At 43.6% G+C, this 26,914-nt stretch overlaps 2 protein-coding genes and 1 pseudogene across 4 annotated transcripts in view; 1 reads left to right on the forward strand and 2 right to left on the reverse strand.

The window, feature by feature from the left end:
• Positions 1–339: 339 nt before the first annotated feature.
• On the reverse strand, positions 340–2,340 carry LOC310773056 (cilia- and flagella-associated protein 99 pseudogene; annotated as a pseudogene). The gene has a single exon. The product of its transcript is annotated as a cilia- and flagella-associated protein 99 pseudogene (transcript).
• Positions 2,341–6,891: 4,551 nt separating this feature from the next.
• cfap99 (cilia and flagella associated protein 99) lies at positions 6,892–12,354 on the reverse strand (the record flags this gene model as incomplete). Its single annotated transcript, XM_083632978.1, has 14 exons — positions 6,892–6,936; positions 7,561–7,750; positions 7,864–8,069; positions 8,150–8,301; positions 8,389–8,530; positions 8,741–8,945; positions 9,264–9,367; positions 10,057–10,146; positions 10,378–10,446; positions 10,975–11,055; positions 11,249–11,426; positions 11,525–11,637; positions 11,761–12,000; positions 12,241–12,354. The coding sequence occupies 14 exons, from the start codon at positions 12,352–12,354 to the stop codon at positions 6,892–6,894; spliced, it is 1,929 nt and encodes a 642-aa protein (XP_083489104.1).
• A 1,019-nt stretch (positions 12,355–13,373) lies between these two features.
• zfyve28 (zinc finger, FYVE domain containing 28) overlaps positions 13,374–26,914 on the forward strand; it is a 53,840-nt gene continuing 40,299 nt past the window's right edge. For both annotated transcript variants that reach the window (XM_083633279.1, XM_083633280.1), the window contains exon 1: positions 13,374–13,641. In XM_083633279.1, the coding sequence (XP_083489405.1) occupies positions 13,606–13,641 (36 nt within the window). In that variant the 5' untranslated portion in view covers positions 13,374–13,605. The remainder of the gene's footprint in view (positions 13,642–26,914) is intronic.

A 26,914-nucleotide genomic window follows, 5' to 3' on the forward strand; every position in this document is an offset into this window, starting at 1 on the left:
AGTCATACAATGTGTGGGGAGAAAAAGTTAATGGTAATCACATAATTATTATAAAGACGTTTTAACACACAATTTGGTGTCTTATCATAAGCCACCACCATGCAAATTTTCAGCCCAATCCGACCTGGGGTGTGCATTAAAGAATACACGCAGATGTCAACTTTAGGATGACACTGAGAAGCGAATGTGTGCTTAATTAAAAGGATATGTTGGAATTTAGCTATCAAGAGAGGTGAGATGTGTGAGGATTGAGAAATAAGCAACATGTTATTCTGTTTTTACTCTTGCTACACAAGTAAATCTAAATATAACATATGCTACATGAATAGAAGAATATATTTATGTTTTGAGTGTTTTCCTCTGAGAAGCAGCATAACAAGGTGCTTCATTGTGGACATGACGCTCTATGCTTTGCTCCAAATCTTCCCAACTTTTCTCCTCCAGGGTTTTTCTGTCGACTCTCCCATTTCTAGCAGTGTGCGCCGCTGCCTGTTCAGAGGTTTTGCCCTTGTTCACGCCACTTTTGTTCAGTCTTTTGTTTTCCCGCTTCTCCAGCTTCAACTCCTCCAGCCTTCTCTGCAGGGCCACCATTTCCTCACCCTGAAGTACTGCCTGCTGCAAAGCCAGCCTGGCTTTCTTCTCTCTCTCTTTCTCCTCTTTCCTGCTGGCAGCAGCCTGTGCCAGTGTTCTCCTGTTGAGGTCGATAGCATCCAACTGCTCCAGCAGACGCTGCTGGTCCCTCTGCTTTTCCTCCAGGATGCGCTCCCGTCTCTCCTGCTGCTCGATTCGCTCGGCCTCCTTGATGATGGCCAGTCGCTCCTTCAGCTCGACCAGGGACATCTCTCCCAGCAGCTCATGGCCCGCTGTCTCAGTTTCATCCAAAACCCTCTGTCTGATGTGAGGAACAGATCTCATTGCTTGGATTTCACAGATGATTTCAAATCTCCTACTTAGCTCGGCCTGTGCTTCATCCAGCGCTTGGCGAAGGAGCTCTCGGCTTTGCTCCGAGACTTCTTTCACTATACGCTGCTTGATTTCCTGCACCTTCACTTTAGCTGCCTTTGAGTTCTTGTGCCCCTCTGCCACTTGTTGCACCAAGTCTCTCATTTCTTTTTCCTCTTGCAGCCTTTTCTTGGCATATCTCTCCATCAGCTGAGCTGTCACCTCTTTCTGAAGCTGTGCAGTCTTCTGGTTGCGCTCCATTAAGCGTGTGCGGGCCACGGCCGCCTCCTCATAGCCGATGCGTCCTTCCAGACGCCTGCGCTCAATCTGGGCCAACTCTGCCTGCAGGTCCTGGTTCCGTGTCTCCTTCTGCCACTGTAGGAAAGAGGAGGGCTCACCCGCCCCTTCTACCAGACGTTCCATTCTTTGCAGCTCCTTCTCCACCCGGCGGTTAGAGAGTGCTTCCATTCTCTTCATGGCTGTTTTGTTAAGCTTGATGGACTGGCTGTTAGTCATCTTGTGATTGGCTGGAACTCCAGACGATTGAAATGAATTGAACTTGAGCCTGGAATCAAGGCTTTCCTGAATCTGGAACATCACATGCTTAGTGCGTTCAGACTTCTCTGGATTTACACACTGGAACTGTTTCATACTTGCCTCATACAGAAGTTCCTCAGCCTTTTGACGGTTCTTTCGTTTGATCTCCTTCATGGCATGCACCTCTTTCGGAGCCGTGTAGGTGCTGCTTGGTACTGGCTGGTGTTTCTCCTGCTGTGGAATGGGCTCAGGCAGGGCGAGGGGACGAGGTTTAGGTTTGGTCAGAGAGAACTCCTGGGGCTCAGTGAGTTTGGTGGGAGATTTCTTGACCTGACTCACACTGGACAGTCTGGCAGCAAGCTGGTCCATCAGACTGTCTATCTTAGGGCGCCATCTTAGCAAAGGGGCAATCCAGTTTTTCTCCACATAGGCAGCATCATAGATATGACTCCATTCACCTTGTATCCATGTGGTGAGGTTTGTGACATTGAAGAAAAAACTCAGGAAGTTGTGCATCTTCTTGATGTCCAGAGATCTGACAATGTTGCTGAAACACTTAAGTCCAAGGTCATCAAAGAGGAATGTGGCAAGGTAACAGATAATGACAAACTGGTTGCGATCACCTTTGGATAAACATTTCCCATTCTGGGCATAGAAGACACTGAGGACTATGTCGAATAACTGTTTGTGCTCGATACATCCATAAACAACATCAAGTATGAACTTCTTATCCCGAGTATCCATGTTCTGCAGAGTCTTTGAGCCATCTTCAGTGAAGTCATCCAAACACTGCTTGCCAGAATTGAATTTATCAAGCAGCACAGTTGCCTCCTTGACAAGTAATCCATACCTTGATGCCATTTTACATTGACCAGGGTAAAGTGCACCGGTCCTACTTATATACCCTCTGTAGGGAAGGTCAGTGATGATGTCACCAGTGATGTCACTCGAGCACTTGATGATGATGTCATCAGCAATGTCATCAGGCATGTCACCAGTGATGTCACTTGAGCAATTACAATCTTACTAGGGCAGCATTCTGAGCTTGCTCAGTTGAGTGATCTCACCAGTGATGTGACGAATACAGGAAGAACGCAGCCCCACCTTCAACCACCAACCCTTCCCCCTGTGACTCAATATCAGCCGGGAACTGAAATGGGAGCTGAACATCAGTCTTACCAAGAAGGCACAACAGAGGATCCTGCGGCGGCTCAGGAAGTTCAAGGTGCTAAAGGCAGCATTGGTGCTTTTCTATACCTAACCTCCATCACCGTTTGGTATGCTACTCTACAGACTGCAGTGTGAGGTCTGGCCGTACCAGAACCTCTCATCACAGGGACAGCTTCTTCCCAACTACCATCCATCCGCCTCTTCAACAAGACCTGAAAGACCCCGTAAATGACGACTTTATCACCGTGTAAAACATATTACTGTAGAGCTAATGAGGCCACAGACACTGATGATGTCACTTTACACACATATCTGTGGCCACACTGTTAAGTATGCCGTCGAAGCGTTATAAGACTGCGTCTTGTGATATAATGTGAATGTGGCCGCAACTGTAGTTATTGTAATTCATTTACAAGTTCAAGTCAAGCACTTTTAGCTGTGGCCAGCATAGCTGGGCAGCAGCTCTATGAGGGGCATCATGATTCCTAGGCTCGCCCTCACCCGCCCTGCAGCTCGCCAAGCTGGCCCTGCAACTCGCATACGCAGCTCGGCCGCAGCGTGGCCTCGTCATCAGTGATGTCACAATGCCTCCTATGACATCATCAGTGGGACAGAAATTGAAACGAACAGAGAACATTGCCCTCTTTTATAATATTCTCAGAATTCACTTTTTTCTCAGAATTCTGACATTAAAATCTGAATGCTGAGAAGCTGATTTTTTTCTCAGCATTTTTTTCTCAGCATTCTGTCTTTAATCAGTGAATCTGACTTTAATCTGAGAATTCTGACTTTAATCTCAGAAGTCTTTTGACTTTTTTCTCAGAATTCTGACATTAATAGTACAGCATAATTCTATGCTCTTTGTTTAGAAAACAGAGTAGCCCCGCCACTAATGGACTGTGATTTGTGCTTGGTTGAAGCTCTATGTCCTAGTAGTTCCTCATTGCGCGGCTCGCAAGATGCTGGCGGCTCTCGAAGCTTTAGTTGGCAGCTCTAAGAAATTGCAAAAAAAAATATATATATATTTTTTTTCCCTGCTCTCCCCAAAATTTCAATAAACCTTTATGGCATATTATTACAATACAACAATACTGGTGTTGACAGTAATAGAAGGTGCCAAATCATTCAAAACAATAAGCATTTTGCTTTTAGGAGTATTGTGCCAGCGTGCAGCGCTGTTCCAAAACGTGTCAACGTGTGTTGTTGCCTGGGAAACGCACATCCCATAATACAACTGTTCGCATCGCATCCCATAATAGTATGATGATACTTGGGATGTGAACAGGTTAGCTGAAACTTTAGCGTCGCCAGCGACGGCCCCCACCCACCCTTGCGGTCAGGGTACATTTCGAAATCCCTCCAGGCCTGAAAGATTTTCTAGGGGAAACTGGTGTGTGTGTGTGTGTGTGTGTGTGTGTGTGTGTGTGTGTGTGTGTGTGTGTGTGGAAGCCAATAAAACACAAAAAATGGTAGGCAGATGTGCTTGGTTGGGGTGGCTTTTGGTGTTTTGCGGTAAAAGTGGCTCTCCTATTGACTTTGTCCTGCCAGTACGGCTCTCATCGAAGAAATAGTGAGGATCACTGCTCTATGTTGTTGTTGCCGGTTCAGGCTTTATTGGCTGAGCTGAGCAAGAGTCATCCAATTTTAATAACGTCTAGGGACAGACATTGCAAATTAGGCTTGGGCTGTAAATAAAAAAACTGTAAATTACAGTTTACATATGTTACGGCCACCTTTGAAAAAGGCTCGCTTGGAGACCAATAACATATAAAGAAGTAATCAAAGAACAAGTTTTCAAAAAAAGAGACTTTATTTTTCTTCAACTCAAAATTTGAGCTCTATAACAAAACCAAAATAACAAAGGGGTCAGGTGGGACAGCCAAACAAAGCAAAAGAGCGGGCACACACTGGCCGACACACGGCCGGCGGACCAGGCACCACCCTAAACTACAAAACATAACCAAATAGACTATATAAACAAAGCCACGAAAACGTAACTACCATACCCACCTTTCCCAAAGTAAAGAAAGGATAAATCAAAGAAAGTAAATCAAAGTATCAAAACAAACCAGGCACATGCTGCTGCCACCAGCATGTTGAGGTGTTGAGCTGAGAGAGGGAGAGGGAATGACTGAAGCTGCCACTATTTATCAATGAGCTCTATGATTAGCAGATGAGGATCAGCTGAGTCCAGGCATAAGCAATGCCACTGGAATGGAGAGGAGGATCAGCTGAACCAGGCATGAGCAGCAGAGTGGGATCAGCTTAGCAACCAGGCCTTAGCAACCAGGGCAGAACAACTAAGTGGAGCAGAGAGAACAATGTTAGGAGTGAGACACATACAATAAGGGGGAGCGCATCACAACATACATAAAGTTTACCAAAACATCTCATGTCCTGAGATGTTTTGGTAAACTTTATGTACGTGTAGTGCATCTGTCCTTACACAAATAAATAAATGAAATGTATAACCTCAGCAGGGAAAGATTTATGACATCACTGATGATGTCACAATGTCTATGACATCATCAGTGGGCATGACATCAGTGATTTATGAGATCTCTGATGATCATCATTGATTTATGACGTCATCAGTGATACAGTATATCACTTTAGTGTCCACCAGGCCAAACTGTCTAGAACTGTATGACATCATCGGTGACGTGGGGACATAGAACTGTATGACATCATGGGCCTGGCTTCTTTCTTTCGTGGGGACATATAACTGTATGACATCATCAGCAATCTGGTCACTTTCTTTCAGTGACTTTGCCACTTTCTTTTGGCGACCTGGACACTTTCTTTCTTTCTTGGGGACATGTGGCACGTATGACATCATCGGTGACCTGGCCTTCTGCCCCTATAGTGGCCACATCGACATCATCAGCGACCTGGCCACTTTCTTGTAGGCGACCTGGACACTTTCTTTCTTTCTGGGGGCCATGTGGCCACATTATGACATCATCGGTGATCTGACCACTCAGCCCCTAGTGGCCACTTAGACATCATCGGCGACCTGGCCACTTCAGGCGACCAGGTGTCGTGGCCACTTTCTTTAGGCAACCTGGCCACTTCCTTTAGGACAGGGGTTTTCAAAGTTTGAGACTGTGGGCCTCCCCCCAGACAAAGCTTGGAATAAGGAGCCCCCCTCGCTCAATTCCTGGATGCCTATAATGGATCATGATTATGTTATTTGATCCCATAGACACTCAACAATTGAGCCAAGATATTGCTGTTTGACATAATCAGAGCCAACAAATACATAAATAAATGTCTGTCTGATGGCGCTTATTAGTTTCTGACTCTGGGAAAGTGGGAAAAACTGTCAAATTCCCCCAAACGATCTCTTTAACCAAATCACACACATTTAGGCTTCCTTTTGATAACAAATAGCAATGTAATATTTTTTTCACTCAATTCACTGAGCCTCCCCTGAAACTGCTTGGAGCCTTCCTGGGGAGGCCTGACTCCCAGTTTGAAAACCCTCTGCTTTAGGCGACCTGGCCACTTTCTTTTGGCGACCTGGCCACTGGCTACAGACATCATCTGCGACCTGGCTACTCTGCTCCTAGTGGCCCCTATAACATCATTAGCAACCTGGCCACTCGGCCCCTAGTGTATGTAGTTACTATGTAGTAACTACATAGTTACTACTATGTAGTAACTCTCTAGTTACTACATAGTGGAATAGTGAATGCAAAATAAATCCTTGCACTTTTGTATGTTGGGGGTGCGCTAGTGGAACAGACAGGGTCCCGGCTCGGCACAGCAGCGTGTCTGAACTACAATACAGCAAAGTCGTATCTACTTGTAAAACTTGATCAAATGAAAAATGTGCATGATTGGTTTTTAGATTTACTGGTGTGTGCAGGGAGAATGAATTTTGTGTGGAAAATGTTCGGCTATTGTTACTGAACAGTAACTGACAAATTCATGTAGCCTAAACACATCTTTAGCTGTCGCCAGCATATGGCCATGCTGGCTCTATAAGTTTCTCTCTTGGTCGGTTGGTCGGTCGGTTGGTCCACAAAAGGTTCACCATCCTTTAGTGGGCACAGTTTTCACCCTAGGAGGCTGACATTTGGCAGGGAGGTCAAGTGTGTGTGTTCGTTTTCATGCCAATTGGCTAAAAGGGGGGCGGTGGGGAGGGTGGGGAGGAGGGGGGGGGACATTTCACACAAATTTGCATATCTGGTCACAGCTATTGTGAATTCACGCTTAAGATGCAGAGTGAAATTTATGTCACCTAATGTCATCAGCTGGCGGGTGGGACTGGGAGTCACTTCCCTGGGAAAGCAAAAAGGGTCTCTGATATTTACAAAGCATAACAAACCTCATGGCAACAGTGAACAGGAGCCTGACAGCCAGACTATACAAAGTGCAACATTGTCATACAGCAGACTCAAGATCACAGTTGAAGGGATTTTTTTTTGGATGGCCTCACTGACTGTGCAGGGAAACTGATGAAACAGTAATGGCATGAATAAATAAAAGCATATGCACAAATCACAATGTTAGACAATTTTACTTATTTATTACATGTTTTACAATAATTGTAATAATGTAATAATGCGAAGTATGTCAAATTCCAAATATACTGTAACAAAAATGCAAAGTCAATAAACATCAATAGGCCAATGGAGAATATTCCACAATCACATATTTATTTCTCGCGTGTTTTTCTCTGAGAAGCAGCATAAGATGCTTCCTTCTGGACTTGACGCTCTAAGCTTTGCTCCAAATCTGCCCAACTTTTCTTCTCCAGGGGTTTCTGCCAAAAATCGGGACAGACAGCCGAGTGATGAATTCCTGCTAATGGCATGAAAAACCCAACAGCAGCAAAACAGACAAAGCTTTGAGCCCACTTACTGAGAGAACCCAGTTTCACTTTATTATGAATTCCATACTCACTTGGTTGAGCTTCCCACTTCTAGCAGTGTGCGCCGCTGCCTGTTCAGCGGTTCTGCCCTTGTTCACTCCACTTTTCTTCAGCCTCTGGCGCTCCTGCTGTTTCTCCTGAAGCCTCCTCTGCAGGGCCAGCACTCCCTCATCCTGAAGCACTGCCTGCTGCAACCCCAGCCTGGCTTTCTTCTCCTCTTTCCTGCCACACAGCAAGAATCATCATGAACGTTTGTGTGTGTATATAATACGTGCGTCCGCCGTCTAATGCCAGAACAAAGTCTGGCAGAAGTCAGAGTGTAATGTGTCCCTGACCTGCTGGCAGCGGCCTGTGCCAGTGTTCTCCTGTGGAGGTCGATAAGGTCCAGCTGCTCCAGCAGAAGCTGCGCCTTGCTTTGCTTCTCCTCCAGGAGGCGCTCCCGTCTCTCCTGCTGCTCAATCTGCTCGGCCTCCTGCAGGACGGCCAGCCGCTCCTTCAGCTCGGCCAGGGACATCTCTCCCAGCAGCTCATGGCCCGCTGTCTGAGACACAGGGAGCCACGTGCTCGTGGGTATGTGCATTAAGTAAGGTGAGAAAATATCTTTGTCTTTCCTGCACTTACCTCAGTTTCATCGAAAAACCTCTGACTGATGTGAGGAACAGATCTGATTGCTTGGATTTCACGGATTATTTCAAATTTCCTATTTAGCTCGGCTTGTGCTTCGTCCAGCGCTTGGCGAAGGAGCTCTCGGCTTTGCTCTGAGACTTCTTTCACTGTGACAAACAAGAACAATTGTCAGTTAGAAAACGAATGCAAGAGCATCACATCTGATGCCACTCATGCCAGGCGAGGTGACGTACCTATAGACTGCTTGATTTCCTGCAACTTCACTTTAGCTGCCTTTGAGTTCTTGTGCCCCTCTGCCACTTGTTGCACCAAGTCTCTCATTTCTTTTTCCTCTTGCAGCCTTTTCTCGGCATATCTCTGCATCAGCTCAGCTGTCTACAAGAAACACCAAACCAACCATGAAAAAACATTCTTCATAAATAACCATCAATCTATCTTAAGACTTTTTTCTACAGACATGCTGTTATGAAATTGCCTTTCTCTCCACACTTCTCTTTAAACACTCTTGAGGTACTGTATAAACCTTTTGTAAATGGCCTTTTCTTCTCATGTGTTCTGTTTGCTGGGTGAGTGACTGTAGCCCACCTCCTCTTTCTGAAGCTGTGCAGCCTTCTGGTTGTGCTCCACTAAGCGTGTGCGGGCCATGGCCGCCTCCTCATAGCTGATGCGTCCTTCCAGACGCCTGCACTCAATCTGGGCCAACTCCTCCTGCAGATCCCGCTCCCGCATCTCCTTCTGCCATTGTAGGAAAGAGGAGGGCTCACGCGCCCCTTCAACCAGACGCTCCATTCTTTCTCAACACACACACACACACACACACACACACACACACACACACACACACACACACACACACACACACACACACACACACACACACACACACACACACACACACACACACACACACACTTCAATACTAGAGTGCAATAATAATAATCCATTATTTTTCTTGCATGTAATATTACCTTGACCTGTGCAACCAGCTGATGTCAAGATGTATTTCTGATGTGTTTTTGACCAATTTGGCTTTCCATATATATACACACAGCTTTCCCTTGAAACTGGTAGATTTGAGGAATTTGACAGGTAGCGTGCTGTAGTCTACCTTTGCAGCTCCTCCTCCACCTGGCGGTTGTAGAGCGCTCCCTGTCTCAGGATGGCTGTGTTGTTGAGCCTGATGGAGCAGCTGTGTACGGAGCCCCTAAAGTTCTGAAAGGTGATATTTATTTTGAGGATACTAATTTGTGCGCACGTTTTTGTTAATTGTGCACACAATATATTAAATAGCTGCCACTGACTAGCCACTAGCTGCCACTGACTAGTCACACTAGCTGCCAGTAACTAGCCACTAGCTGCCACTAACTAGTCACTAGCTGCCACTGACTAGTCACACTAGCTGCCACTAACTTCCACTAACTAACCACTAGCTGCCTCTGACTAGTCACACTAGCTTCCACTGACTAGCCACTAACTAGCCAGTAGCTGCCACTGACTAGCCACTAGCTGCCACTACCTATCCACTAGCTGCCACTGACAGCCATTAGCTCCCACTGACTAGCCACTAGCTGCCTAGCCACTAGCTGCAACTAACTATCCACTAGCTGCCACTGACTAGTCACACTATAGCTGCCACTGACTAGTCACACTATAGCTGCCACTAACTAGCCACTAGCTGCCCCTGACTAGCCACTAACTGTCACTAACTAGCCACTAGCTGCCACTAGCTGCCACCGACTAGTGGCCACTAGCTCCCACTGAAATTCCACAGGCAGCCACTGACTAGCCACTAGCTGCCAGTGAAATTCCACAGGCTGCCACTGAATAGCAACTGACTATCCACTACCTGCCAGTGCCACTGATCCTGGTGTCTCTCGTCTCTGGAAATAATTGTATCTCACCATCTTGTGATTGGCTGGAACTGCAGACGATTGAAAGGAATTGAACTTGAGCCTGGAATCAAGGCTTTCCTGAATCTGGGACATCACTTTCTGCAATACCAGGTGATGGTTTAGCATAAAGTAATACATATTTAAATGATGACACTGAGAACAAGTGAATATGTACTTAAATAAAAGGACATGTTGGAATTTAGCTATCAAGAGAGGTGAGATGTAGTGTGGCGATTGAGAAGTAAGCAACCTGTCATGTTTTTACTCTTTCTACACAAGTTAACTTTAACATAACATAACACATTGGACATAGGGATTTATAGTCCATACCTTAGTGCGTTCAGACTTCTGTGGATTTACACACTGGAACTGTTTCATATTTGCCTCATACAGAAGTTCCTTTGGTGAAAAACACATGAACTATTATTACATTGATGGAATAATGATGATGATGATGATAAGAACTCTACCACTTTTATAAAGGATGGATGCATGGATGGATGAATGGATGAATGGATGGATGTCATGCACTTTAGTTGCCCAACCCACAAGACAGATCCTTACATCACGCTGCAGCTGCAATAAGTGTGGATAACAAATGTATTCCTAAACAAAGTCAAGTATCACACAACTAAAGTATGTTGTAGGTTTACCAGTCTTTACAGTTTGCAACATATATTTACCTTTTCCAAAGCATAACTCAAGTCTGTGTTGTAATCATTCTAACCAAAAGAAATCAGCAGAAATAGAATAATAATCCTTTTGCTATGTGAGGCATACTCCTCGGCTCATTATACAAGGACAACAGAACATAAATTAATTCAGAAAATGAATGACATTGTCTCAGCTCATATCACAGACCACTGCTGCCCTCCTCTGGATGTTATGTTTCTATGATAACTAATGGAAAAAGCTGACATCGTATACCTCAGCCTTTTGACGGTTCTTTTGTTTGATCTCCTCCATGGCCTGCACCTCTTTTGGAGCCGTATAGGTGCTGCTTGGTACCTGAAAAACAAAAGCCTCATGACTGGAGCAGCCATGACAGTTGAGCCACCACACAATATGACAGGCTTGGTCTATGAAGTATAGCCTATCTCTGTTGGCTATTACACAGGAATAGAAAACAAAACAATAGACAATGCATACACTGTGCAGCAAAAGTTCAAAGATACAATTTATGTGAATTTAAAAGACTGACTGGCTGGTGTTTTTCCTGCTGTAGAATGGGCTCAGGCAGGGGGAGTGGACGAGGTTTGGGTTTGGTCAGAGAGAACTCTTGGGGCTCAGTGGGTTTGCTGGGAGCTTTCTTGACCTGACTCCCACTGGACAGTCTGGCAGCAAGCTGGTCCATCAGACTGTCTATCTCAGGGCCCCATCTAATGGACAAAAACAATAGACCTATGGCTCAGTCCTCACTGTTGGAGAAAATGAATGTCATTCCCTGAAAATTACTTTCCTGTTCTCTACTTTTCACCTTAGCAAAGGGGCAATCCAGTTTTTCTCCACGTAGGCAGCATCATAGATATGACTCCATTCCCCCTGTATCCATGTGGTGAGGTTTGTGACATTGAAGAAAAAACTCAGGAACTGCAACCAAAGAAGTATAGTTAAACGCCTTTTACACTGACTGCTGCATGTAAATACAGTAGTTACTGAGCATTGGTTTATTGCAATGTATAACACAGATGTGTTCCAAACTGAGTTGCTCACGTTGTGCATCTTCTTGATGTCCAGAGATCTGACAATGTTGCTGAAACACTGAAGTCCAATGTCATCGAGGAGGAATGTGGCGAGGTAACAGATAATGACAAACTTGTTGCGATCACCTCTGGATAAGTATTTCCCATTCTGGGCATAGAAGACACTGATGACTATGTCCAATAACTGTTTGTGCTCGATACATCCAGAAACGACATCAAGTATGAACTTCTTATGCTGAGTATCCATGTTCTGCAACAAATTACAAGTGAATTATTCACCAGACAGGCGTCACCCCCAGCACGCACACACACACACACACACACACACACACACACACACACACGCACACACGCACGCACGCACGCACGCACGCACACACACACACACACACACACACACACACACACACACACACACACACACACACACACACACACACACACACACACACACACCACACAACACAAAACACAGGCTTATCTAGCCTACCTGCAGAGCCTTTGAGGCATCCTCAGTGAAGTCATCCAAACACTGCTTGCCAGAACTGAATTTATCAAGCAGCACAGTAGCCTCCTTGACAAGTAATCCATACCTTGATGCCATTTTACAGCGACCAGCGTAAACCTGGTGATTGTGAATTGTGATTAAACACTTTTTGCCCGTAGAAAAGACTATTTAAAAGCGAGTTTAGAGACAGTCTAACACAATTTTGAAATTCTACCTGGTAGCGACCTAGTTGTTACTCAAGAATAGATTAATTTCTTCTTCGAGGAGGTAACTTTTCCCGACAGAGCTGAGCTGCAGCTTGAACCGTTGCCATGTTAATTCGTTGCTTAGCAACACAAGCGTAAACAAAAATGTGTGTATAACGTTCAAGTACTGATGTTTTCCAAATCGTGAAAGTATTAACTTTTATTGTATTGATGATGGGGGCTATTTATATACAGTTTGATTAATCCATGCAATATTTTAATCCATGGGATGTGCATGTCCTGCTGATCCTGATCCTTGCTGCTTGTCATAATGTGACGTGTGCAGGCCTTGAGCTGCCTTCAACTGCTGTCGGAAATATTGTCATTAAGATTTGTGTTTATGACCAAACAAAGTGGTAGACTGAAAGGGGAAAATAATTTATTTGTATGTGTGGTATTGCTTAAATGTGATATTTAGGGAGTGGAAAAGCATGGACGTTTTAGCAAGTACTGTTTGACATGCTGTGTAGGTTTTTATTTTCAGTCGTTGTTTAATATTTAGCTGTCACACATTTTAAATATTTGAATAAAATAAATCGAAACACAAAAGCATCACATGCCTGATGCGCATTTTCGCCTCTAAAAACCCTGCCACTGCAGCATAATGTAGCTCTGTGCCACAAATAAACGTGCAAATAAAACAGCAAACACCCAGAAGGTAGGCTACTTTTGTCCCATCGACAAAACAAAACAAAAATGTATTTACTCCTAAGTTTAGCAGGAGCACCGAAGGCAGCATTTTCCTGGGAAAGTGGGAGGTGATGTGAATGTTGTCAACGTGACTGTCATCAAGTAGAGGGGCAGACTACAGCAGCAGTCGCTGCTCTGCTTGTCTGTATCGTCGGGACTTGGAAAGTAGTCGGGCGGGGGAGACAGCCAACCTTAGGATTCAGGAAAGATGGAAGTAAAACGCTCCTTTAAATAATTAATTCGGACGTTTGAAAGCCGTGTTTAAGCATTTGGGATACCGCGCTTTGTGTTTTGTACATTTTCGGTTATATCCCCCCGTTGCTAGCTAGCTTAGCAGCCTAACGTTACCGCTGTATCAGACACACAGGTAGGAGAGGAGGGGTTGGTGACAAAGGAAGGTGGCGAGGTAACGATGAATCGCTTTCGAAAGTGGCTTTATAAGCCAAAGGTAAGTGATATTGATTTCACCCGCTATTTCAGCTTTTCAGTTATTTTCTGCATAACGGACGAACAAATCAGCTTTCGAGATAGCTAGCAAAACAGCGATTAATGTAGCTTTCTAGCCGAAGACTTCATACACTGCCACACATCTGCTAACGTTAGCCTTGGTTCGTCCTGATGTACACTGTAACCAACCAGCTCCTTTGTTGTTGCTGCTGTTTTAATCAAGCCCTAGTCTTGGCTAACAGCGCTGCAACATGGATGGCATACTGTGGATTACTCACTGCTGAGTCTTGGCCTGACATAGTCATTAATTATTTTAAATATTGTTGAAGTTATTGAATTAATATAACTACCCGTCCTCATGGAAGAGCATGCATGCCATGATATACTGACAATAGTAGGTAGTGCTGTCCTAGGGGCAGCAAAAACAATTTTGGTTCTTTTCCCCCCTCTTTTTTTAATGGCAACATTACTTTGTGAACATGATCTTTTTTTGTGATAATTTCTAATGGAAAAGTAGATATATAATAGTCATCAATTTTGATAAGAAATGTATTTGCCTTTGTTTATGATAGACATCACCATAAATTGCATGGATGGAACATTGTTTAACTACTGAATCAGCTGCATCCATATCTCAGGCCCAGATCACACCACAGTTTGTATATTTGCTTTATGGTGGAAGGTGGATTTGTAAGCAGCATCAGTTTTAGAGCGAGCAAGTAATGGATGGCCTCTGACTCTTTAAATCAAGTGCAGAGTGTGGAAACATGTCTGACACAGCAGAGAAAATATTGAAGGCTTGGTTGCCTTTTAAATGAACAGTTTTACATATGCCAAGAGCAGCACTTTTTAGGGTGAGTGAATGTGAAGATTCCTTCATGTATTGGAGAGAGAAGTATCCTAGTTGAAGGAGAAAAGTTGTGGGCGTAGTCTACTTTCTTCAACAGCTTGCAGTTACACATCACTCCATAATGGCAGGTTTTCGATTATGTAATTTATTGTGTTGAGAGCACTTGTACTCATCCTTTTCCCTACTCAAGAGCCACATTGACCAAAAAAAATCTTTGCAAGCGCCACAATCCAAAAGAGTCCCTTTCCTCCCTTTATTAATTCTTAGATTTTAATTCATTTATTTATTTGAAGTAGGACTTAAAAGAGCCACAACTACCCATAAAGGAGCCGCAGGTTGAGTTATTTAGTATCACTGGTTTAGATTGTTCAGTATCCACCTTATTTCTAGCTGCCATGATGTGACGTGGGTGCTTCTTCCGGTGCCCGCCCCCCGTTAAGTTGCTGACAGCCTGACACATAGCAAGTGCCCATCTGTAAACGACAGCTGCAGGCAAACGGAGCAAATCACGTCCAGCTTGGCAAAAATCTTGTCGATAAATATCCCGAGTTGTTGAAAGAGCAACAGAAATAGCGGATGTGATGGATAAAATGATTACATTCCCTCAAATAAGTCGTCAAACGAGTGACAAGCAACTTTTTCTCCCCCAGCGTCGGAGTTTTGATGGGTAAATGGCAATCTGCGACAATCAGTCACGTTCAGACCGGACCTTGCACCCATAATTATTTTACCGCAGGGCATTAAAAAATAAGGTGGATACATTCAAAGATTCACATTCCATAGTTTTTGTTATATGCCCAAGTTAGATTGATAAATTTATTCTACCTGGCCTACTACTACTAGAGACTAATTCTGAACCTTGGCTATTGTAATTTTTAGGTTAGGTTAGGTTTACAACTTATTCACCCATCATTACCATGTCCCCATTACTCATACTAACTAGTGCAGTGCCCGTTCCCCCCATTCACCACCCCGTGGGTGCTCCCCCATGCACACTGCACTCCTTTAGGTCCCCCTAAAAGCACTCCCCAATTTTGAAGTCCATCCGACAAACGGTTCCCAAGATACACGAAGGACAGTCCTGGAGATACGTGAAAGCTGTGATCTTATTGATTGAATTGCACAAAGTTTAACACTGCAATTTCTCAGGTTCCCAGCAATGCACCCGCCAAGTTTGAAGTCGATCAGATGAATGGTTCTCGAGATAAACCGCTTTTTGTGTTGCCAGTAGGTGGCACTATGACTATGCATAAGTCCAAATTGCATGAAATGTGGCACCGCACTCCATCGGGGCAGTCCTGGAGATACGTGAAAGCTGTGATCTTATTGGTTGAATTGCACAAAGTTTAACACTGCAATTTCTCGGGTTCCCAGCAGCGCACTTTCCAAGTTTGAAGTAAATTGGACGAATGTTTCTCGAGATAAAAGGCTTTTTGTGTTGCTAGTAGGTGGCGCTATGTCAAATTGCATGAAATTCGGTACTGCATTACGTCGAGTTCCCAGCAGCACACTCCCCAAGTTTGAAGTCAATCAGATGAACGGTTCTCAAGATAAACGGCTTTTTGTGTTGCTAGTAGGTGGCGCTGTGCCGAATTGCACAAAATTTGGCACTGCTCTGTCGGGTTCCCAGCAGCGCACTCCCAAGTTTGAAGTCGATCGGACGAATGACTATCGAGATAAACCACTTTTTGTGTTGCCAGTAGGTGGTGCTATCCCAAATTGCACGGAATTCAGCTCTCGGCACTCCGTTGGATCACCGTCCCCCTAAGCACACTCCCTGAGTTTGAAGTCTAGTTCCCATCAGCGCACTCTCCAAATTTGAAGTCGATTGTACTAGGGGGCAATAAAACGATAGCAATATATATCGCGATAGACACGTGATCAATACAATAAAAAAATGGCTCGATAGACTGCATGAAAAAAACAAGAGCGCTTCTCCTCCGTGGCTCATAAACAGCCTATCATGTCCTTTGTTAATACAGCGTGCTACGAGTGACATGGAAACAGCCAATCATATACAGACAAACCCCGAGCATGCACCCGCCCCAGCTCATAAACAGCCAATCATATCCCTTGACAATGAGCAGTGCTAGTGACGCGAACAGCATGTTTGGTCTCACCCCGGCACCAAACCACCACACACACGTGAAACAACAACACAGAAGAAGGAGAGAATTAGTGCGGAGAGAGAAGATGTTGAGGAAATTGTCAATAAAAGGGCCGCAGAAAGCAGAACCCCATTGTCTGTAAACGTTACAAAGAATTCAATGTGAGTGAGTTTCAATTCATGTTAACGTAAATTGACAGCGTGTTAAGCCCGCAGTCTTGTGCGACCGGGACATTAACCGACGTTACTGTAGACTAACGTTACTGTTACACCAATTTCACAAATGCGGACATCTCCAACATTACTTTGTGGAATGTGGGGCAGATCATTCACTGAATCGCCTAACAACCCTGAAACACACATTACCAAATGTTTTTTGTTTGAGAATGCTGGCAACGCTAGGCTATGTCATCAAAATAAAACACCATGCAGTGTTTCCCATACATAAAGGAATTTGTGGCGGGCCGCCACAAAAGGATTTGGACCGCCACAAAAAGATGTTGACCAAAAAAATTTTTTTTTTTCTTACACTGCACCTGAACGCAACATGCAAGATATCCGCTGAATTAGTGCTGCACGATTTGGGGAAAAGGTGCGATTAGCGATTAGGGTGGACAATATTGCGATTGCGATTGTGATTGCGATATAATAAACAAGAGGTATCTAGGGATGTGCCGGCATGAGTTTTTGACTGTATGATAACCTTGGACAAAAATACCACGGTTTCACATATCACAGACTAAAATACATGAAATATGTTACAATTTAAAATATATTAAAACTAAAAAAATAAAACAATTTGAAATTAAATTATCTTTACAAAAAAATAAAACATTTTGAGACATTTGCCTGTCCCAAACACGTAAAAAAGAAGCACCAGTCAAATAGAAACTGCACTGTGTTACAGCACATAGAAGATGGCTCAGCAAAGTTGCAAAGTTAGTTACATGTCTGTCCAGCAATACTAATGAATGATACACCCCGTTTATTTATTTTGTAGCGACAGATGGCCTTAAACGCCACACTCACGTGACGCTTCTTGAGAGAGAGAGATGAGAACGTGCATCTGCAGACTTTTAACGAGGGACCATGAAGGCATCATGTGACAGGCTAGCTAGCCTGGAGGTGATGCTGCAGCTGCGACAGTGTTTTGCTATCAACCTTGTTAATCTCGTTATATTCTTCATCACAGCGGGTCATCCCCACTGTGTACTTAATCGCGCACTAGTTCTGCATAAGCACCTGCAGCTCTCTCCTTATTTTACTGACGTTCTCACTGATCACACGGCTGTTTACATGCGTTTCTGAACGAACGGCTAGCTAGTTATTAGCATAGCTTGCTGTTAGCGATCATGGATGTTCTCTCTCGCCCTCTCGGTAGATAATATGTAACCTGCACATAACATTACTTATTTGCGGGAGTGCATGGGAGAAGTCTCCCGCTAGTATTGATGCCCAGTGTGATGGCAGAGAAACGTGTGTTTGCTGCGTCGCGTGTAACGTTAGTTTAGAGGAGGCTCTCTCACACACACACACACACACACACTCAAAAAGATGTGAAAAAAATTAAATAATCGCACACTTTTGCGGTTATGTAATCGCACGTGCTGACATCGCGATTGCGATTGCGATTTGATTAATCGTGCAGCACTACGCTGAATGTCCAATAAATGTTCATGTCATTCTGGCCAATACTTCTGTTATAGCATTTCAGTCTGGAATATGGAATATCTTTCAATAATCTATGATTTAGCTGCTAAATTGTCAAATACCACCATCTGCTCGCTACCCAGGCACTTACAGTATGTATGTACTTAACCTAACTAACTTAACCTAACTAACTATCCGGTGTGCACAACACTGTCAGCCTAAACTCCGGCTGACACCCCAAAAACCTACAATCCGCTACAGAAAAATGTATATTGTTTGTTTATTAACTGGCCCCTTGCCTATCATTTCACGAAAGTGGCAAAGCAAGTTGAGTATCCCTGACCTATAGGGAGAAATTTATTTTGTCATTGTAATGTAATGTTCTTCATAGATCTAGCCTTTTAATTTTGCTCTTAAGCTTTCTCAAAGTACACCAAATTCATGCATTTTACTTTAAAATGTTTAAAAAAATCTTGCAGGGGGGCATGTCCCCGCACCCCCCTAGGGGGGCTGCGGTCCCCCACCACAAATACTCAAAATCCTGTGGGAAACACTGCCATGTCTATAAATTATTGCTTGCACTCAGTCAGTATGTATGACAGTGTTGGCATTACAATTATTACCTGGCTGTGTGCCTTGAAAATAATGTGGTTCAAAATAAAGTGGTTAAATACAAACCACCTTTTCTTCTGATGTTTTTTAATGAATAAAAACGGGTAATTAAAAATGATCAATAATTATCGATATCGACTGATATGAAATATTTTATATATCAAAATACTTTTTAGCTATATCGCCCAGCCCTAGATTGTACGAACGGTTCGTGAGATAAACCAAATTTTTTGTTGCAACTTGCCAGTAGGTGTGGCCCTATGCCGAATTGCACGAAAACAGGGCACTGCACTCCGTCAGGTCCCCCTTAGCTAGGGCTGGCACGGATCACGGATAATCCGTGACCCGTACGGATCAGCCCCCACGGTTAGGAACGCGGTTCGGAACGTCAATGGTCCGCGGACCCCCCCCCCTTTCGTTTCATCTAACGTTTAACGTTAGTGTATGAGAACGCCTGCAGCACAGCCAAACACAGACGGGCATCATCATGGCAAGCACAAGTGAGCTTCCTCAACCCTTGTGGCTGCCGTAAAGTCTCTCTGAAGGCTGTGGCTAGTGGCTACTAAAGACAACAAACTTATTTCAACACCTCTGAAAAAGCACAGGAATGCGAGCAGCGTGTTGCGGGCTGCACAAGATAACGAGAGCCACAACACACACACACACGCGCGCACACGTTTCACGAACACATTATCACCGGACGGTGAAATGTTGCCTTGGACACATAACAACAAAACAACACGTGGGGCCACCGAGTAGCATAACGTAGCATCAACGTTATGTTTCCAGACTCACCCGGTCTGGTCTGTACCCGTGTCAAGTGACTACGTTAGCAAGCATCAGCCAGGAAGTTGGGGGCAGTGCCACCTACAACAGGAAGTTGGGTTGTTCTGCCTTCAGAGTAAAAGCATAAATTGTGTCATTTGAGCTGTGTAGGGCAACAAATGGTTAGAGAAGTATAATAGTATTACAAATTCAAATCGAAAATCAAATTTTGAGAGAAAAAATCTGATATAGCCTATATATTTTTTGCTGATCCGAAAAATCTGTGATCCGTGGCTCAAAATCCGTCACGCGATCCGATCCGGGGGTTTTCTGATCCGTGCCAGCCCTACCCTTAGCGCACTCCCCAGTTTGAAGTCGATCGGACCAATGGTTCTCGAGATACGCGAAGGACAGACAGACAGACGCTGCTGGCATTATTATAGTTTAGATTAGCCTGGATGGAAAAATCTCGCTCCGAGTCTTCCGGCTATGGGCGGAAGACCCGGAACCAAAGTGCTGTGCTCCAGGAAAAATATTCCACTCAATTCTTGCGTTCCGTTTAGGAAACATGGGCGACGCGAGTAACTAGCGTCAGCTAAAAACAAACGCCTCATTTGGTATGTCCATGCTTCTTATTTTTTCTCTAAGGCTACATCTTCACTAAGCCGTTTTCAAAGACCCCGTAGTTGAAGCCTTCCCAGTCTACACTAGAGCAGGACTCCGAGCAGTCTCCGTCCATATTAGCTCATGCGAGACGCCCGCAATACGATGGTTCACATACACTGTGCATGCGCACGCCTCTATGTTTAATACTGGAGTCCACAACGAGAGGGCAGCAACATATCATCTATGGCTGGCACTGCGAGACTATATGGGAGGCACGCTGTATGATGACGCGGTGTACTTCCGCCGGGGCTACGCCGGGGGAATCTGCCTGGGCGCCGCCTTCCGTATGAGACATTCGATTCAGACCCTCCATCGCTGGAAGCTTGATGACGTCGATGCCGGTGGAGACTACGTGAGACTAGGTGACGCGAGGATATGTGTATTATACTGTAGATACTAGATAGAAGATAGATGCTATTGTGGAAAGTTGGGTATTTGATTAAGATTGTTAAATCCCATTGAAAAAAGGATGCTAGATTCCACAGACCATTTGCAATAGTCTACACTTAGTTACTCCACACTTACAATATTCTGATGTGATGTCAGATAATAGCGGTGTGTTATATTCTGATGTGGCCTGTCAGAGAATAGGGCTGTGTTGTTCTTTTGACTGCATAACGGTTGTTATCATGGACTGTTGGATATTTGCATCTTGACTCTTGATAAAGAAGGGCAATAGACCCTTCTCACGGGGGCCATTTTGTGTCGAGAAGCCAGGGTAAACACAGGTGCAAGCAAAACACTAATGAGGGTTTCCAACTTCCATGATTGGGATTTGGAAACCCTCATTAGTGTTTTGCTTGCACCTGTGTTTACCCTGGCTTCTCGACACAAAATGGCCCCCGTGAGAAGGGTCTATTACATGGCTAGTGGCTACAGTGGCTCATAGGGATGGGCATTTTAAGCAATTTAAATACTCGAGTACTCGCCTTCTATTATGAATGAGTAACCGGGTACTCGCGGTCTGTGCTTGCAGTGCAAAGGGAGCAAGGCGAGCCTCACCGCTCGATTTCTAAATACCCCGGTATACCTTAATACCGCCTTAAGCCTAAACCAAGGACCAAATGATAACCACACCATGCACCATTATGAAAGCTGCACAATAATTAAGAACAGCTGCACAACAACAAAAGGAAAAATCACACCAGCTTTTAGCAACCTATTTAAAAAGGACAGTTTCAATCCCACCAGCATCTTCAAGTCAAAATCAATAAAGTTGCATATCAGAGTCATATTCAGTCGTAGCAAATCATGTTTGTAGTGCCTAAAAATAAATTTGGTTGAATTGAATTGAATTGAATTGTTAATTTGCTTATGCTTGTCAGTAATTGAAGACACTAGTTGGGGGACAATGGCAGCAATCCTGAGTTTTTTGCAGCAGTAATGTCAGAAAGGGCTAAAATGAAATGCCTCTGATTAGGGATGTCAACGGTTAACCGTTAATCGATTAACCGTCGCTAACGTCGTTGTTCGGTTATTGCTGTCGGTCTATCAGTTAATATTAAATTTTTTTTTTTTTTTTTTTTTTTTTTTTTTTTTTTTGTGTGTCTATTTACTCAATGAGCTCATGCCCAAACAAGGCGTGTCTATTTAGATGCTGAAATGTTAATGCTTTTTGTGTTAGAAATTCTAACCCAAAAAGAATTTGTGTTGAAATGTTGATGCTTTTTGTTAATGCTTGTTAATGCTTTTTGTGTTAGAAATTCTAACACAAAAAGCATTAACATTTCAGCATCTAAATAGACACGCCTTGTTTGGGCATGAGCTCATTGAGTAAATAGACCAAAAAAAAAAAAGTTTTTTTTTTTTTTTTTTTTTTTTTTATATTAAAAAATTATGAATTAACCGATAGGTTAATCGATTATTAGCGTCGGTTAATCGAAAGTGAAATTAACCGAAAATTGACATCCCTACCTCTGATTATAGATAATCCCCTCACTCTGCGCGTGCCGTGCGCACACACACACACACACACCTGCGTCATTCCTCTTTTCACTCTTAAGCATGTTTGCTGTCACAGCATTTTTCTGTTCCATTGTGTTGGGATTCACCGGGGTATGGTCACGTTCATCATGAATGACTACTGCCTCTGAAGCACTGAGCTCTTAGTACAGTGCTGATCAATTTGGGGCCCGCGGGCCAAGCAAGTGAATTTTCTGCCTTTTCTATCGTTGTGACGAGAGCACAGATATAGCCGATTCTGCACAGTTGTCTGTGTTTTTGCATGGCGTCATTGAGGATTTTGAAGTCTCACAGGAGTTGGCTGGACTTGATACACTTTCAGGTACCACAAAAGGAACTGATATTTTTTTGGCAGTGGAGCGAACCAAACAGATAAAAAGTAGATTATTATATTGAAATGTTATTTTAGATTTAGAATTGTTAATTTTCTATAAAACACAATACATTTTAATGTAATTCCACAATGTTTATTTTTGGCCCTCGGCCCTCCACCCAGATTGAGTTTTGGCCCTTCATGGGAAAGAATTTGAGCACCCCTGTCTTAGTACTTCTTCTTCTGCCAAATCACTGCCTTGGTAAGAAAGAGCAGTATTACATAATGTGCTTATAAACAACTGATTCTGCCAAAAAGGACTAAAGAGAAAAGTACTAAAAGCCTTAGTAATTATGCCAGTCAGCATGAGAAGAGTAGTGAAAGGAAGCTTTAGGTCACTTTAGACTCCTGCAATAGAAGAGCAGCTAAGTTAGCAAGTGCTAATCTGTGGCCAGCCCACAGAGTGTTGTGACATTTATTGTTGAACACTGCATAGCATTGTCATTTTGTATCAACACTAAGCCGTTAATTATTATTGAACTATGTTCTCCTGGAGATAGAAAAGCGTTGAATCAGCATGTTCCCTTGACTGAAGCAAAGCTATTGATATTTCCAGAGCTGCTCTTTACCTCCACAGATAAGTCCCACTGAGGAGGATTTTCTTTTGCCCCTGCTACACAATCCCTTCCTGGTGCTCTGGAGAGCACTGTGCAACACCCAGGGACATAATGTACCTACCTGTCTATTCTGTCTGACTCTGTTATCATCGTGCCAATGTGGAAGAAAAAGACTATGTCATTCAATATGACAGGGCTGTCCTGGACTGGACTGCTAGATGGTGGTGACACCTAGGGCAAATGTTGGAATAATTAACCGTCCCAAATTTAGGTGTGTACCGAGTTGAGATTTCAAACATTCCTTCTAGCCCTTTAAACTGGCCTAGCTTGTTTTTTGTGTGAATACGTAACCTATCCTTCTGAAAACTGCAACAAAGGAGTAGGCTACTCCTACTCGTTGAATGTTGCTGTTATTTTGACTGCTCATTAGCTGCTCATTGACCGTGCAGGCTCAAAGTTTCTGGTATGGAAAGAAAGCAGATAAGATTCAGCGTGCGGGCTGGGAGAGGGTGAGAAGTGTTACTGAAAATCTGCTTGATTGCACATGAATGCCGATACAGATACAGACACAGACGACACCTGGCTCACGTTTCCAAGCAGCCAAAAGCAGCCAAAATGGCCACTATCTCCTCGCCTCTCATTCATCAGAGGGACTTGCAGAGTGAGTGATGGAGAGAGATGTCAGGAGGCTAAACCTGTACATTTCCCCTGTAGCTTTTGCTCCTTTCTTGGTGTTATTCCATCAGGCGGTCACAGGAACTGACCTTCAGCTTCTCACCACCTCATCTGTCAGCGTGACGGGCCCACAGCTAGCACCAGGCTGGCTGCGCTCGCCTCCCATCTGCTGGATCCTACTCATTTGCCTTCCATTCCCCCCTCTCCCCACCAGACAAGCATATGTTTTTATGTTGTGTAAAGCGCCTTTGAGATCTTGAAAAGCGCTATTATTATTATTATTATTGTTGTTGTTATTACTAGGCATCTTGTGCGCGGCCTCGCCCGTAGTTCAGCCTCGCCAGCCCTATTGGCGCATGCAGGTGTGTGTGTGTGTGTGTGTGTGTGTTGCTCACTAAATGTTATTGCATCAGTGATGTCACAATTCCTCCTTGTGTGTGTGTGCCTCATTATGATATCACTGATGACATCATCAATGTGTGTGCCCCCCTATGACATCACTGATCAGTCTTGTCACAATGCCTCCTTGTGTGTGTGTGTGTGTGTGTGACATCATCACTGATCAGTTTTGTCACAATGCCTCCGTGTGTGTGTGTGTGTGTGTGTGTGTGTGTGTGTGTGTGTGTGTGTGTGTGCCCTTATGACATCACTTTTGACATCATCACTGATGACATCACATCATTAGCTAATTAGCCTAATTAGAAAATCCGTCTCCGTCAAGTCACCCGCAGGGGTGCCCTTTACACACTAGGGGTGTCAAAAATAATCGATTATAAGATGCATCGCGTGCACGATTCAAATGTCAAAAATCGATTCTTATTATTCTTATTATTCTTATTTTTTTATTTTTTTTTTTAAATAATCGAATAAAATATAATGGAAGTACATCCAGTTGTTTATTTGGATCATAATACAATGCAATTCCAAATGCACTTTTATTTTAAAAGTAGCCACACAGTGAGAAAAAAGAGAGTGAGAAAAAATAAATCATGTATTGGGAAAAAAAATGATGCATCGATTGAAGATGCATCGATAATCGTAATCGAATCGAATCGTAGCCCTCTGAATCGTAATCGAATCGTGAGGCCAGTGAAGATTCACAGCCCTATTACACACCCTGAAGGTTTCAGCCCAATCGCACGTAAAATGGCATAGCTGTGGCCGAACACAGAACTTGAAACATACAAAGTCCACAGACTCAATTGTATATATAGATATTGGTACGTACTTTGGTGGAGCCGCCTTCACTCTGCCAAGCTTCCACACAATCTCCTTGTTTAGTGTTAGGGAAGCTGCTACATTCTGGGCTCCCTCACATCTAAATGTCAAACGGGTATCAATGATAACGGATCATTACTTGTTTTCTATCAGCGCCGTCAGACACAAGAAACAAATAAAACATGTTATTTTTAGTTATTTTGGGGAACATTTTAGAGCCTCCGATTAGGGCGTTTATCATTTTTCAGTGGAATCATATTGTGATGATATGAAGATATTTGTATATCGTGTCACACATTTCTGCTGTGTACATTGATATTGACAAGCAAATTCTACTTAAAAACTCTGATAAAATGAGTTTTTGTTTGACATCACACCTAACATTACTATACAGTTCAATGACCTGAAGATTAATTTGATTATTTAGATTTTGCATACATGAACCATATTGTGTGTATGTATGTGTGTGTGTGTGTATATATATATATATATATATATATATATATATATATATATATATATATATATATATATATAATGATATTGATTCAACCATATTGTCCAGCCTTACCTCAGAATCATACTTTATGCCCATCAGCTTCATCATCATGACCTGTGTTCATTTAGGAGTTAGTTTCCCCTCTGTTTCTAGCTGTCTGGACCCTGCTTTAAATGCAGAATTTGAACAAAAATCTTTGTTGTGCTGTCCAGTTGTCACTGAATATTGCTAACATGCAAGTGGAAGAACAGACCAAAGCAATTAGGGACTTGTCTTCCCAGAGTGCGTTCTGCACAGTTGGCATAGAGTTGAGGGAAGAGGGAGCAGCAAAGTGCTGAGCAGTGGCCAGCATGGCAGCATATTTAGCCTGGTTTTCTGGAGCTCTTTATGGATGTCTCCATTCTGCTTACCCAACAGCCATGCGGTAATTGATTTGGTGTCAGCTGCCTGGATTTAGAGAGCTGACCCCTGGTGCAGATCGAGGCAGGCCAGGCGATTGAACGCCTTTTTAAATTCATTGCAGGATTGGGATTGGGGGCCCACTGTCCTCGGTGTGGGGAGGCGATGATTGAAGGAAAGTAGCAGTGGATTTAAAGGTACCACGACCACAGAGAATCAGCTAGTCCTGATAATGACAGAGAAGTGGCATTGATTCATGATAATGCTTGGTCCATATTTCATAATCACACGCTTTATATATTGCTCTGTTCATAGTCAGGGTGATGAGCACAGAGCGTGCACTCAAGGTGTCCTTTGTCTGGAGTAATGGGTCTTTGACTGCACTGGAAAAGGCGATATGAAGCACACAGCTCCACCCCTTCTCTCTCTCTAGCGGGGGAGAGAGGGAGGGGAACGAGGAGAGGAGAACAGTAGGCATGTATTTTTGGGATGAGTTTTTGGCCCTGGTTACAGTTGGCAGAAGATGAGATGAAAGGATGCCTGTCTGTAGCAGCTTTTGTGTTTCTTCTCACTGGATTCATAGTGAAAGGACACACAGCACTGTTGGTTAGCTCCTTAACACTTTCAGTGCCACGGCCCTTGGGCAAAAGGTTGCTTGCTGTGCCACATAGGCCGCAATGCATTGTAATATAGCCATATCATTTTTTGTGTTCCTCTTATATGGACAACCAATAGCCTCAATGAAACTTTGAACCCTTCTGTTTCATTTAAAAAAAAAAGTTTGTTTATAAACCATTTCCATTTTGGAAATACACCCCTCTGAAAAAGAGTGTTTTCGACCGAAAAAAGCAGGGTGAAATTAGTTTCTGAGATAATCACATCTTTATGTTAGAAAGGGCGACAGAATGAATTCTGCTTTGAGTTGAACAAAATGCTATAGC

The sequence above is a fragment of the Poromitra crassiceps genome, assembly GCF_964638095.1.
Source record: "Poromitra crassiceps genome assembly, chromosome: 3".
In the NCBI taxonomy this organism is placed as follows: Eukaryota; Metazoa; Chordata; class Actinopteri; order Beryciformes; family Melamphaidae; genus Poromitra; species Poromitra crassiceps.